The sequence below is a fragment of the Rhinopithecus bieti genome, unplaced genomic scaffold, assembly GCF_001698545.2.
Source record: "Rhinopithecus bieti isolate Rb0 unplaced genomic scaffold, ASM169854v2 scaffold_36417, whole genome shotgun sequence".
Lineage (NCBI taxonomy): Eukaryota > Metazoa > Chordata > Mammalia > Primates > Cercopithecidae > Rhinopithecus > Rhinopithecus bieti.
This window is the reverse complement of record NW_016815677.1, coordinates 1,373,841-1,386,887: the sequence shown is the minus strand read 5'-3', so window position 1 is coordinate 1,386,887 and position 13,047 is coordinate 1,373,841. Positions and strand designations below refer to the sequence as shown.

Below are 13,047 nucleotides of genomic sequence, written 5' to 3'. Positions count from 1 at the left end.
GCAAAAAACCCAATTTTGAAAATAGGCCAATGATTTGAATAGAAGCTTCATCAGAGGAAGTATAGGAACAGCAAACAAGCACATACAAATATGCTCAACAGCATTAGTTGCTATAAAATGCAAATTAAAACCACAATAAGAAACCACTATACACTCCTTAGAAAATTTAAAATTTAAAAAATTAAATTACAAAAAAATTAAAATTTTTTAATTTAGAAACTAAAATTTAATTTAGACTGTACCAGTGTTGGAGAAACTGGAACTCTCATACTGATGGGGATAATCTAAAGTGGTACAATCACTTTGGAAAGCAGTTTGACAGTTTCTTTAAAAGTATGATCTACTATATGATCTACGTAATTCAGCCTTTAAAAGTATGATCTATTATATGGCCTGTGTAATCCAACCATTCTACTCATAGGTATTTACTCAAGGAAAATTGAAGCATGGGTGCATGAAAAGACTTGTACACAAACGTTCACAGCAGTTTTATTTGCAATGGCCAAAAGTGGAAATAAATCAGATATTACTCAAGAAGTGAATGGATAAACAAACTGTAGTCAATTTATATAGTGGAATACTACTCAGCAAGAAAAAAGGATACACTACTAACACATGTTACATGTGTATGAATCTCAAAATAGCTATGCTGACTGAAAGAAGCCAGACCAAAGAAAAGTACATTCTGTATGATTCCATTTATACAAAATTCTGGAAAATGCAAACTAAGTAGATTAGTGGTTGCTTGTAAATGAGGGCAGTGACAGAAGAGGGGAGGAAAGGGGAGATTACAAAGGGGAACAAGGGAATCTCTGGGATTCCTTATCCTGATTGTGGTGATGGTTTCATTGATGTAAACATTTGCCAAAACTTCTCAAACTGTGTACTTCTAAGAGGTGTGTAATGACATATTATTTTGGTTTTAATTTGCATTTTCTTAAAGACTAATGACCTGTTAGTGGGCATTTGATCATATAGGCTTGGAGCCCATGAGAGGAAACTATACTGGACAGAGAGGTTTGAGAATGATTGTATAAAGGAAAAGTGAACTTGTAGCTTAGAGTTACACTCCTTCAGAGGGAGCATGGGGCATGGGGAAAGATGACACCTCGGACTAATGGCCAAAAACATAAGCATTGTTATTTGAGGAGGAATAGGGCTCATCAATATCAAGAAGGCAGCCATGGTTATGACACAGGAGAGCTTTTGGCAGGTAGGTGAGGAAGAACATACTTCCTCAGACTTGATACATCATATCTAAAGGACCTCTGAATGTAACTGGAGCCCCACAAAGAAGCTTCGAAGATTTGTGGGCTAGATGTTGACCTTGGGCAAGTAACAGGCTGGCAAGAACATGACCATTCACAGAGTTTATCCCCTAATCCCAGAGAGCGTGGGCCATGTGGTCTCTGACAGCAAGAATTTCCATGATGTAGTTTCCAGCAGGTATGAGGCAGCCCTAGTACCTTGGGCCCACTGCGGGATCTGTAGGGGCTGGTAGCCTTCTGAGAACAAAAACATGACCTTATTAGCTGTGGCCCCAAAGGCGATTCCATAGGACCATCGGTTACTGAAAGTGCCCACGAAGTCCAGAGGCCTGCAAACAACAGAAACAGTTTGTGAGGCCAGAAGGTGGCTCTGAGACATTCCCACAGATCATCGCCAAAGTAGCGATCCCACCCTGAGGAGGGATTATTGAATAGTCAGCTGCTCATTGCAACTGACATTTCGTGGGGCCCACTGTGCCAGGCTTAGGGGTAAGCATGAGTTCAGGGTACTGAAGTAAGGAGGACAAAACTCTTGCTCTGGAGGAGCTCCAAGACGAGCAAGAGATACAAGCAAGGACACTGGAAGCCTTGAAAGCAAAATGGGATGAGTTTCATCTATAAGAGACACAGTCAGAATGACTCAGGGACAAAAACAAGATGTATGTCTGAGAGATTTGGGGAAGCCTGCCCTCATACAGCCGCATTCTATGAGAATTCTTCCTTCTAATATCCCCAATGAGGGTCTAGGTATCGTTTGCTATGTCTGTGCTTGAAGAAGTAAATAATAGGCACCCTAAAATATGTCACTCTGGCATATCAACTATTTTGAGTTAAAGACATTTAAAAAACAGCAGGTACAAGAAGATCACTTTGACCCTCATGCTATTTCTTAAAAACAGGAGACAAAATTTCTATGCAAAAAATGTTCTCCCTATACAGAAAGAAAATAACATTCTTATCATCAGGGACAGGAAGTTGAGGCCAAGAGAATTTGGTACAGACTTTATTTAAATAACTTGTCTTCTAGTCTCCACGCACAACTTAGTTACTTTTTCACAACTTAACTATTCTTTGTCTAATTCCATGTGTACGTATTCAACTCTAACTGTACGTTTGGGTCTTCACTTCACCATAAGTGCTCCTGTGTCACATAAAACTTACATTAAATAAATGTGTATACTTTTCTCCTATTGTCTTATGTCAATTTAAATATCAGGCCCAGCTGAAAATAATAAGAGAAATAATTTTGCCTCCCCTACATAATCATGCCTTCCTAGCCACAGTTGACTAGACTATGGGCCTGTCTTTGGATGGGCTGATCAGATGTCTGATCTTATATTTTCAATCTGTGACTCTAAGGACATGAACAAGTTAGCTGTTAAAGTACTTGTCTGGAAAGTCATAAAAAGTTGGGATCATAGTCAATGCCAGAGGAGAGCCAAAGTTACAAGGGAAGCAGAGATTCTAAGTCAGAAGGGAAAATGGCAGAATGGTGCTGAGGAGGCACCAGTGACACAGAGGGGCAGAAAGAGAGAGACAAAATCAGTCTCCCACAGATTCCCATCTCAAGAGATCCAGTTCCCATGAGGCCCGTTCTGTTGGTTTATGTGAGACCTCTAACTTTGTTAAAAAAAAAAAAAAAAAAAAAAAAAAAAAAAAAAAAAAAAAGAAATCCTTTGTCACCAGGTACAGTGGCTCACATCTGTAATCCCAGCACTTTGGGAGGCCAAGATAGGCGAATTGCTTGAACCCAGGAGCTTGAGACCAGACTGGGCAACACGAAACAACAAGAAACCCTGTTTCTACAAAACACAAAAATTAGCCGGGTGTTGTGGTGCCCACCTGTAGTCCCAGGTACTCGGGAAGCTAAGCTGGGAGGATGGCCCGGGCCCAACAGGTTGAGGCTGCAGTGAGCCAAAATTATGTCATTATACTCCAACCTGGCTGACAGAGCTAGACCCCATCTCAAAAAAAACCAAATAAATAAATAAAAAATAAAAAAATAAAAAAATCCTTTCTCTTCCTTTAATGTAAACAAGCTTGAGTGAATATCTGTTTCTTCTAACCAAGACAGCTTTGTAAAGGTCAGAGGAAACAGTTGCATTTGGGGGAAGAAAAGGTCTCTTTGAATGAAAAGGGCCATTTAAATGGGCCTTAATGAAAACTCAGGAGGGAAGGGAGAGCCAGGCACTGCAGGCAGGGAGTTCCATTGGCTCACTCACTCACCTTCACCTTTAAGGCTCAGCAGAAGGAGCACATCTTCCAGGAAACCTCCCTGTTCACCCACCACCAGTGAGGCTACCCCATCTGTGTCCCCTCGGCATTAAGTTCATGTCTCTGTTCAGCATACCTCTGTCACCCAGGCTGGAGTATAATGGTATAATTTTGGCTCACTGCAGCCTCAACCTCCTGAGCTCAAGCGATCCTCCCACCTTAGCCTCCCAAGTACTTGGGACTACAGGTAGGCGCCACCATACCAGACCCTTTTGAGACAGGGTCTATGTCTGTCATATTATTTCCTCTCTGACTTAGAATTTCTGCTTCCCTATAACCGTGGCTCTCCACTTGTTTAGTAAACTATAAACTCCTTTGGAGTAGAGACCTAGCACTGGACCTTGGAAAGAGTAGGCACTTAGTGCAGGATTGTGGACATGCATTTTGTTTAATTGAATCGAATTGTAATCAAGATCCCAGCTATAGTACTTAAGAGCTATGTGAGACTCAGTTTCCTCATCTTTAAAACAGAGATAGAATACCCTACTCTGCCCCTATCACAGTCATTGTGGACAGCAAATGACGAACTGCTTTATCACCTGCAGAGTGTCACACACATGTGAGGGGTTATTGCTCAGAGAAGATTGGTGGGCCAAAATTATCAGACAAACAGGAGTTTAGGTGGGAAAGTAGCCAGGGAGCAAGTCAATTGTGTCGTTATCAATGTAATTCAAAGTAGTTGAATGTAACTGCTATAGACTTCCTACTTTTTATAAAGTCCTGTGCCAGCCCCTACATGTTAAATGCCTAGGGCAGAACTGAAGGTCTTTATCCACCAGTTCAGTCTCTTTCTATGCCTCAACCAATGGGTCTCAGACCTGGCAGCTTGGAAAGTGTGGACTGCCCCAATGGGTGGTATCCAGAATGAATCTTTCACCTGCAGCTCACGTCACCCCTTGCCTCAGTTCTGACATCTGTGCTTTCTCTCTCTTCTCCAGAGCCCTTGGCTGAGACCTCAGGATGTCCACAGCTTGAGCTTACTCAAGTTATAACACTGGAGGGATTCAAAATAATGTAAGGCTGATCTGGGCTAAAGCTCTTGTCACTTGTTAGCTGCATGGCCGTGGGTAGGTCACTTAACCTCTCTGAGCTTGAGTTTTCTCATTCCTTGCATGAGGATAACAACTTCTACCATGCTAGATTGGCAAGAGGATTTGTTAGAATAATGTAGGCAAAGCAAATGGTTCAGTGCTTGGGTCACAGACGGTGTGCAATAAATGTTAACTGCATGATGATGAAGATGATGACAAGAAGTGATGAAACAGAGATATGAACAATCAGAACTCAAGGAAGAATGTGATATGAGCTGCAGAGACTCAAAATGGCAGAGCTAGAAAAGCTCGGAAAGCTCTCCTGGTGCATGACCCACGGTGCCATCCTAACAAGAAGCTTTGCTGTCTCCAGTCACAGGGAGCTCTCTCCCTCCTGCCTCCTGAGGTAGCCATAGTCTCAAGTGTGGGAAGGTCTTTTCCATAGTAGGCTAAGTCTCTGTGAGATGATTTAAGCATATTTGAGCAGCCCTGGGTGCTGATAGCTGCAATGGCTTGGAAACTAATTCTGAACTCCGAGAGCTTTGGTTGAGTTGGGGCATGGAGAGGCAGGGCTGTGCACAGTGGGGTAGAGGTGGAGGAGAGGTCCTGGTAGCTATCTGACTTCATAATTGGCATTGGCTCCAACCACAGGGTACCCCAAGCTGTAGGGGTTGACTCAACTCACATGATAATGCCAAAGCGGTTCCCCAGCAGGTAAGAGGTATCATCTCTCTGTCTACGATGCTCTCGTCTTTGGAGGAAGGACAAGATCAAAATGATGAAGAGCTGTAAGAAGAGAAGATGAGAGTTAGTTGGCATGTTCATCCTCAGCATGGCCTCTGAGCCCTCCCTGAAAACAAATGTGTGGGTTAGCAGAGTGCACAGAACATTAGTGACACCTCAAACTCCGGAGCCAGGGGGCTGACTGCATGTATCCTTGAGCTACCAAAATGTTCTGTACTGAGTTTTCCCTTTTGTTGCCCTGAACAGATGTAGGTTCAAATCTGGTCTCTCTCACATCCTAGTTGAGAGGGAGATTTAACTTTCCTGTACCTCAGTTTCCTCATCTGTCAAAAGGCAGTAATAACTACCAGGTTGCAAAGCCTTCTTTGCTGCTTTTCTGTGAATTCAGTCATGTTCTCACAAACGTGATGCTCTTTCTCTCTCCTGCCTTTATCAGAAACTTCTTGAGAATTGTCTACACTTGTGTCTCCATTCCCTTACCTCTCACTGGCTCCTCAACCCCGAACCTGGCTTCTACCCTCATCACTCTGCTGAAACAGCTATGGCCAAAGTCATTGATGATCGTTTTGTGGCTTGGTCCCATGTATACTTGAAGTCCAAATCTAGCTTGATCTCTCAACAGCATTCTACAGAGTTGACCATTCCCTCCTCTTTCAGTACTCTCTTCCCTAGGCCTTCATCAACCATGCTTTCTTAATTTTTCCCCATTATTTCTCAGCATCCTCTGCTGGATCACTCTTTACCCCAGCCCTTGCTGCAGAGTTCCTTATAGCTCAGTCCAAGGGCTACTCATCTTACCTGATCTTCTCTGGTGGTCTCATTTATGTCGCCCAGGCCGGTCTCAAAGTCCTGGCCTCAAGTGATCCTCCCACCGTGGCCTCCCAAAGCACTGGGATTACAGGTGTGAGCCATTGTGCCTAGCCTCATGTCCTTGTTTTAGTGACAATAAATACCCAGAAGACTTAAATTTGAATCTGCAGCCCCGACCTTGTCCATGAGCTCCAAAACTATTTAACCAACTACACAGTTGATATTTCTTTTTAATGTATTGAAAGCTTCTCAAAGCTTTTATCAAAAGTTTCAGTTTGCGTCTTTTTTTTTGAGACAGGGTCTCACTTTGTCACCCAGGCTGGAGTGCAGTAGCACGATCACGGCTGACTGCAGCCTCAAACTCCCAGGCTCAGGGGATCCTCCCATCTCAGCCTCCTGAGTAGCTGGGACCACAGGCACGTGCCACCACCCCCTGCTAATTTTTGTAGGGAGGAGGTTTTGCCATGTTGCCCATCCTGTTCTCAAACTCCTAGACTCAAGTGATCTGCCTGCTTCGGCCTCCCAAAGTGCTGGGATTACAGGCATGAGCTGCTGTGCCTGGCCAAGTATGTCTTATATCTGCCCCAAACCTGGATCTCTTCTAATGTTCCTTAATGAGTAAATGGCAGCTACCATCATCCTTTCAGTTGTGCAAGTTAGAAACCTAAGTCATCCTCAACCTCCCCCTCTCCCTAACCTTCCTATCCAGCCCATTACAATTCCTATTGTTTTCATCTCCTGAACTTCTGGAGTTGACATCATCATCTAGGATGTGATAAAATCACGTCTCACCTGGATCCCTGCAAGTCTCCCAGTTGGTGTTCCTGCCTCATCTCTTGCCCACCTCCAACTCGATCTCCACATTGCAACCAGAGAGATCATTTAAAAACATAAATCTGATCATGCCACCTTCATGCTGGAAACACTTCCATTATTTCCTACTGTACTTAGAATGAAGGCAAAACTTAACACAGAGCCCCATAGGGCTCTGCCTGGTCTGCCCCACCCACCTCCCCAGACCTCTCTGCCTCAATTCTTCACCCCAGTCATGGCTGAACTTCTCAGCTCTTCCCACTCTGCCTTCTCCCTCTCTCCCCAGAGCCTTTGCATGTGCTCTTCCCTTCTGTCTGCAATATCCTTAACTATATCTTCCACCTGACCTCAGAGCCATCATTACTTCATTGGAAAAGCCTGTTTGACTCTCCTAAAAGTCCAGAAGCCTGATTCTTGGGCCCGCAAAGCCTTCTTCTGCCATATTTTTGGTACATAGTATAAAAAATTTTAGAAGGAAACTCAGCTGATCTCTCTCCTCTGACCTATTCAGGTCTCTTTGGGAGTCTGTGTTTGGCAGCAGCCTCGCTGCCCTTTCCTGTCCTCCTCATCCTTCCCCTGCCTTTACTTACTGATGGGATGAGGGAATAATGAAGGAAGAGCTCCATGTCCACCGAGCTGGTACAGGTGCCATTTAACTGCCTGGTCCTGCAAAATGGCCAAAAACATCACATACATATCATCAGTCATTGCTGTTGTCATTCATCCTTTAGCCTTGAACATCACTGTCAAGAAGTTTGGCCTAAGACCGTCCGCTAAGACCATTTGATCTTTTTAAACTTCACTTTCTCAGAGCCAAGGCTGCTCACCTGTAGTGTGTCTTCCCTAAGTAGAATAATCTTTCATATTTTTTTCTCCAGCTTGATTATTAACCAACTTCTCTGCTTACTGGAATTAAGTCCTTCATTTAGGGGCAGAATTCAGTTCTGTGGGGCTCAAAGCTCATATAACTTCGGCATGCTTTTAAAGTAATACTATACAATGTCTTACTTTTTCGTATTTTAAGGGAGACATATGACCATGTAAACACCTAATCAGGGTTCTTCCCACTCTCCCAGAGCCTTGGAAGGGCGCTGTGTGAGTGAGGGGCCCTGAGACTAAAGCATCCTTCACAAGAAATTAGCATTGGTCAAGGTCAAGAAACATCAGCTCACACCTGAGCCACTGCTGGGCTGTTGGGCCAGGAGAGAGACTACTGGACTACAGGCTGCAGACTCTGTTCTCTCCAGCCCCCATTATCTGCAAGACAGGATTGTCATTGTCTCATGTCTAAAACATATGGCAGTAGTGTTACGGCTTCTCTTCAAAGAGATGCCTCTTTCTGGGACTCCCACCACACTTTGTTCTTTCTGCTCTGATCTCCACAAAGCCACCACAGCACACTGTATCATATATGTCCACATTTTTGCTCATGCTTTTCCCAGCTCCTACAGCATCCACCAGCCAACTGCTGACCTTCTTTCCCTAGCCAGCACCTACTGTTCCCTCAGACATCTCAGAGAAGAGGACTCCTCTGGGGATTCCACAAGCATGGCATATTCCCCAGTAAGTCTTTAAAATGCCAGTGCTCCACAGTTATGTCTAACCATGGATCTGAAATACCTGATAAGTTGTGGGGAGGGGGTGGGTGAGACCCAAACTGTCAGGTATGTGATTGTAAAAGTCAGATTTCTGTTTTTAGGGAGGTAAACAGAGCATATATTCCAGTCTCCCCACCCCATACAAAACCCTCAAAATGACAGGAAAGAAATAGAGAAGGAAAGAAGGAAGGAAGGAAGGAAGGAAGGAAGGAAGGAAGGAAGGAAGGAAGGAAGGAAAGAAAGAAAGAAAGAAAGAAAGAAAGAAAGAAAGAAAGAAAGAAAGAGAAAGAAAGAGGGAGGGAGGGAGGGAGGGAGGAAGGGAAGGAGAAAGAGAGAGAGAGAAAGAAAGAGAGAGAGAAAATGCATAACCACATCAGAAAGCAAGAAGGGGCTCTATCAGGGACATGGAAATTACCAGAAGACCCTGAAAGATAGAGAGCAACTGGGACTAGATCAGAGTAAAGGCATCAACCAACATGGCCGCAGATTGTAGGAGCACTCAGGATGTGCTCAATATCCACAGTACAAGAAGTGGAAGCAGAATGGGGCTGGCAACGGACCACAGGAGAAGGAGGAAGAGGAAAAAAAGGAGGATAACAAGAGGAAGGAGGAAAAAGAATTCTGAAACTTTAAGACAGATCTTTTGAAATAATCTAGTCAGAAAAGAAAATGAGAACAAAAATAAAAGAAAATGAGAATAAAAAAGAATGAGAGCAGCCAAGCGGGAAGGCTCAAGATGGTGTGCCTGTTGGAGACCCCAATCTGCATGAGCTTCCTTTTGGACCATGAATGAAAGTTACCAGAATTCTCCAGTCCTGTCACTCCAAAGGAGCTACTGTTTACAGATGCCACAGTGACACTGCACCTCATGGCACTGCTTAGCAGGTTCCACTATATCCAGGAGTACCTCTGTCGGATCGTCTCACACTGCTGTAAAGGGCCAGATCATCAAACAATCTTATTTAGCCGTGGTGCAGTTAAGAATATTGCTCACCTACTAAGCTCACTCTTCTACAAAGTTCAAATGCAAGCACTGAAATGTTTCTCAGTTTTACCCTGGTAAATGTTTTGGTTGATGGAGAATTGTTATCACAGATTTTTGTGAAGATGTTACAGAGGGATAAGCATATTGAGATACAGTTTACTTCAGCAAAATGTTTAACGTGTGCAGTTGGAGCAATTCACACAGATAACAACTGTATTAAGGACATTGCCTTGTTTGGTTCAAATGTGCAGTAAGAAGAGATTACTAGAGGAGAGAGTTAAAAGAGCTGAGACACTTGCCTATCTGATTGAACCAGATATTGAGGTACAGAGAATCGCTAGCATAACTAATCACTTCATTGCCATGTTTGCTGACTATTTTAAGTATCCCAACTTGTTGAGTGCCATCACTGATATTAAAAGGCTTGATCATGATTTAAAACATGCTCATGAACTCTGCCAGGCTGCATTCAATCTCTACAACTCTCTTGGAGCAAATGATGAAGACATTCAGAAGAAAAGCCTTGAGACTGAAAATATGATGGATTGAACTGTGACTGGCTTGTCTGAGTCTAGTGTCAAGGTGCAGTTACCTGCTGTCAGATGCACCGTTTATCGAGATCTGTGCAGCAGCTTCAAAACAGTTTCTAGGATCACACTCTGTAAAAACCTTTAATGAAGGTTTTACAAAACGGACCAGATGAGATCCTAGTAGTAGCATCTTCCATGGTATGTAATCCTGAATTGTCTCCAAGGAAAGAGTCAATTTTAAAATCAGGAGTTGTAAAGTTACTTTGTGGATTAACCTAGAGTGAAAATCCTGCTTTGTGAGTGAGCAGAATTTGGGCTTTAACGAATGTGGCATTTCAGGCTGAACAAAAAATAAAAGCAGACATGTTACAAAGCTTGAGTACTGAACAGCTATTCTGGTTATTATCAGACTCAGATTTTAATGTGCTGATGAAGACACTGGGACTTCTTAGAAATCTCCTCTTGACCTGGCCTCATATAATAAAATAATGAGTACTCATGGAAAGCAAATTATGCAAGCTGTCATCCTTATTCTGGAAGGGGAACCTAACTTTAAGGTCAAAGAGTAGATACTGTGCATCTTAGCCATCATAGAACATGAGACAACAGCAAAATAATCTATTATGACCAATGATGATATCCTTCAGAAAATCAAATATTACATGGACCATTCACATGTCAAACTGCAGCTCCCAGCGATGTTTTGTATATCAAACCTCTTATGGAATGAAGAGGAAGGTTCACAAGAATGTCAGGATAAATTATGAGACATGGGCATCATAGATATTCTACACAAACTGAGTCAGCCACCAGATTCAGACCTTTGTGACAAGGCAAAGATGGCCCTGCAGCAGTACCTGGCATGATGAGAGTGCCCCTAGGCACCTGTGAGCATCCTACATCCTTGTTTAAGAAAGTACAGAAACTAGTTTCATTTGATTCCTTCTATTTGCACAAGTTGCCTTGGACTGCAGGGAGCCGTTGTGCAAAAGTAATTTAGTAGGCTTAGATCTCAAATTCACCTTGAGAACATTTTTTTGAAGTAGTAATTTCCTCAGAAGATTACTGTGTTTTGTTTTAGTTTTTTCTTAGCTACATGGACTCTTTATCAGAACAATCAATCATGTTCCTTTGGACCTACAGTCTTTTGCCTATGCTGCAGACTATTCACTTTGTGAGTGAGAATGAATATGTCTGTGTGAACACACAGGTGTGTGTGTGTGTGTGTGTGTGCGCATGCACGTGCATGTACATGGGCCAGAATGAATGTGTATGTGTGTATGAGGGATACGTCACATTTTTCTTTTCTTATTTTGTGTGAAAATCTCTTTTCTACAGATTTTGCAGGTTTTAAGCATTGCTTGCTGTATAAAAACCTTACTAAACTATATAAAGTTTGAATGAAATGTTATTTTAAATACAAAACAATTGTTAAGTGTTCAATAAAGGTTATGCTGAATTTTGGTCAGATGAATATTTGTAAGTAAAAAATATATACATTTCTGAACCTAAGAAAAGGAATGAAGAAAGTCTATGAGACTTAAGGAAAATCATTAAGCAAACAAATATCTGTACTATAGAAATGTCAGATGGATAAGAGATAAACAAAGGCACAGAAAACCTATTTGACAAAATAATAGCTGAAATGTTTACAAGTTTTGGGAGAGACATGGACATTTAGAACCAGGAAGCACAAAGATCCCCAATTAGATTCAACCCAAAAAGATCCTCTCTGAGGCACATTATAATCAAATGGCCAAAAATCAAAGACAAAGAAATAATTCTAAAAGCTTTGACAAAAGCATAACGTCACATATAAGGGAATCGCCATTAGACTGCAGATTTCTCAGCAGAAACCCTGCAGGTAAGGAGAGAATGGGATGACATAGTCAAAGTGCTGAAAAACAAAACAAAACCACTGTTAACCAAGAACACTATATCTAGCAAAACTATCATCTTTCAGAAATGAAAGAGAAATAAAGACCTTCCCAGATAAGCAAAAACTGGGGGAATTTATTACCACTAGACCAGCCTTACAAGAAATGCTTAAAGGAGTGCTACAACTGGAAGCTAAAAATCAATAACCAGTAGTGGTACATTCATAATCAAACTGATACTACCCCAGTGTTATAATGGTGCTATGTAAATCTTTCATTTCTTTAGTATGAAAAGTAAAAATCAAATGGTCAATAAGAGCTACAATTAGTGGCTAAGGAACATGCAGTAAAGATGTAAATTAAGGCAATGAAAATATAAATTGTGGAAGGAGAAAAAATAGTATGGAGTATTTTTATGCAACCAAAGTTAAATTATTATCAGCTTAAAGTTGTCTATTATAACTACAAGACTCTGCGTTAGCGTCGCAATAACTACAAAAAAAAAAAAAAAAAAAAAAAAAATTAAAACAGACACACAAACAAGAAAAAGAAAGTAAACGAAGCTTAATACCACAGAAAACCACTGAACCAAAGGTAAACAGTAAGAGAGGAAGAAAGGAAAAAAGAATCTACAAAACAGCCAGAAAACAATCAAATGGCAGGAGTACATCCTACTTATCAATAATAACTGTGAATATAAATGGATTAAATTATCCAGTTTAAAGTAAGCTCTTGAATGGATTTAAAAACAAGACTCAACTATATGCTGCCTATAAGAGATGAGCCTCACTGGTAGACAAGCATAGACTGAAAGTAAAGGAATGGAAAAAGATATTTCATGCAAACAGACACCAAAAGTGAGCAGGAGTACTCATATTAGAAAGGAGGAAGTCAAATTGTTCCTATTTGCAGATGACATAATCTTATATCTAGAAAATCTTAAAGACTTGACAAAAAACTATTAGAACTAATAAATGAATTCAATAAAGTGTCAGGAGGCAAAATCAAAATGTGAAAATAAATATCATTGCTATACAAGAAAGGAAGGAAGGGAGGGAGGGAGGGAGGAAGGGAAGAAAGGAAGGAAGAAGGAAGGAAGGAAGGAAAGAAGGAAGGA

At 41.7% G+C, this 13,047-nt stretch overlaps 1 protein-coding gene and 1 pseudogene across 4 annotated transcripts in view; one reads left to right on the top strand and one right to left on the bottom strand.

Moving 5' to 3' along the window:
* The window catches only part of LOC108516216 (stimulated by retinoic acid gene 6 protein homolog), a 65,704-nt gene that overhangs the window by 31,502 nt on the left and 21,155 nt on the right, over positions 1-13,047 (bottom strand). For all 4 annotated transcript variants that reach the window (XM_017853569.1, XM_017853568.1, XM_017853570.1 and 1 more), the window contains 3 exons: positions 7,531-7,606; positions 5,259-5,359; positions 1,467-1,597 (listed from right to left, as the gene is read on the bottom strand). In XM_017853569.1, coding sequence (XP_017709058.1) covers positions 1,467-1,597; positions 5,259-5,359; positions 7,531-7,606 — 308 coding nt within the window. The remainder of the gene's footprint in view (positions 1-1,466; positions 1,598-5,258; positions 5,360-7,530; positions 7,607-13,047) is intronic.
* LOC108516217 (armadillo repeat-containing protein 8 pseudogene) lies at positions 9,350-10,919 on the top strand (annotated as a pseudogene).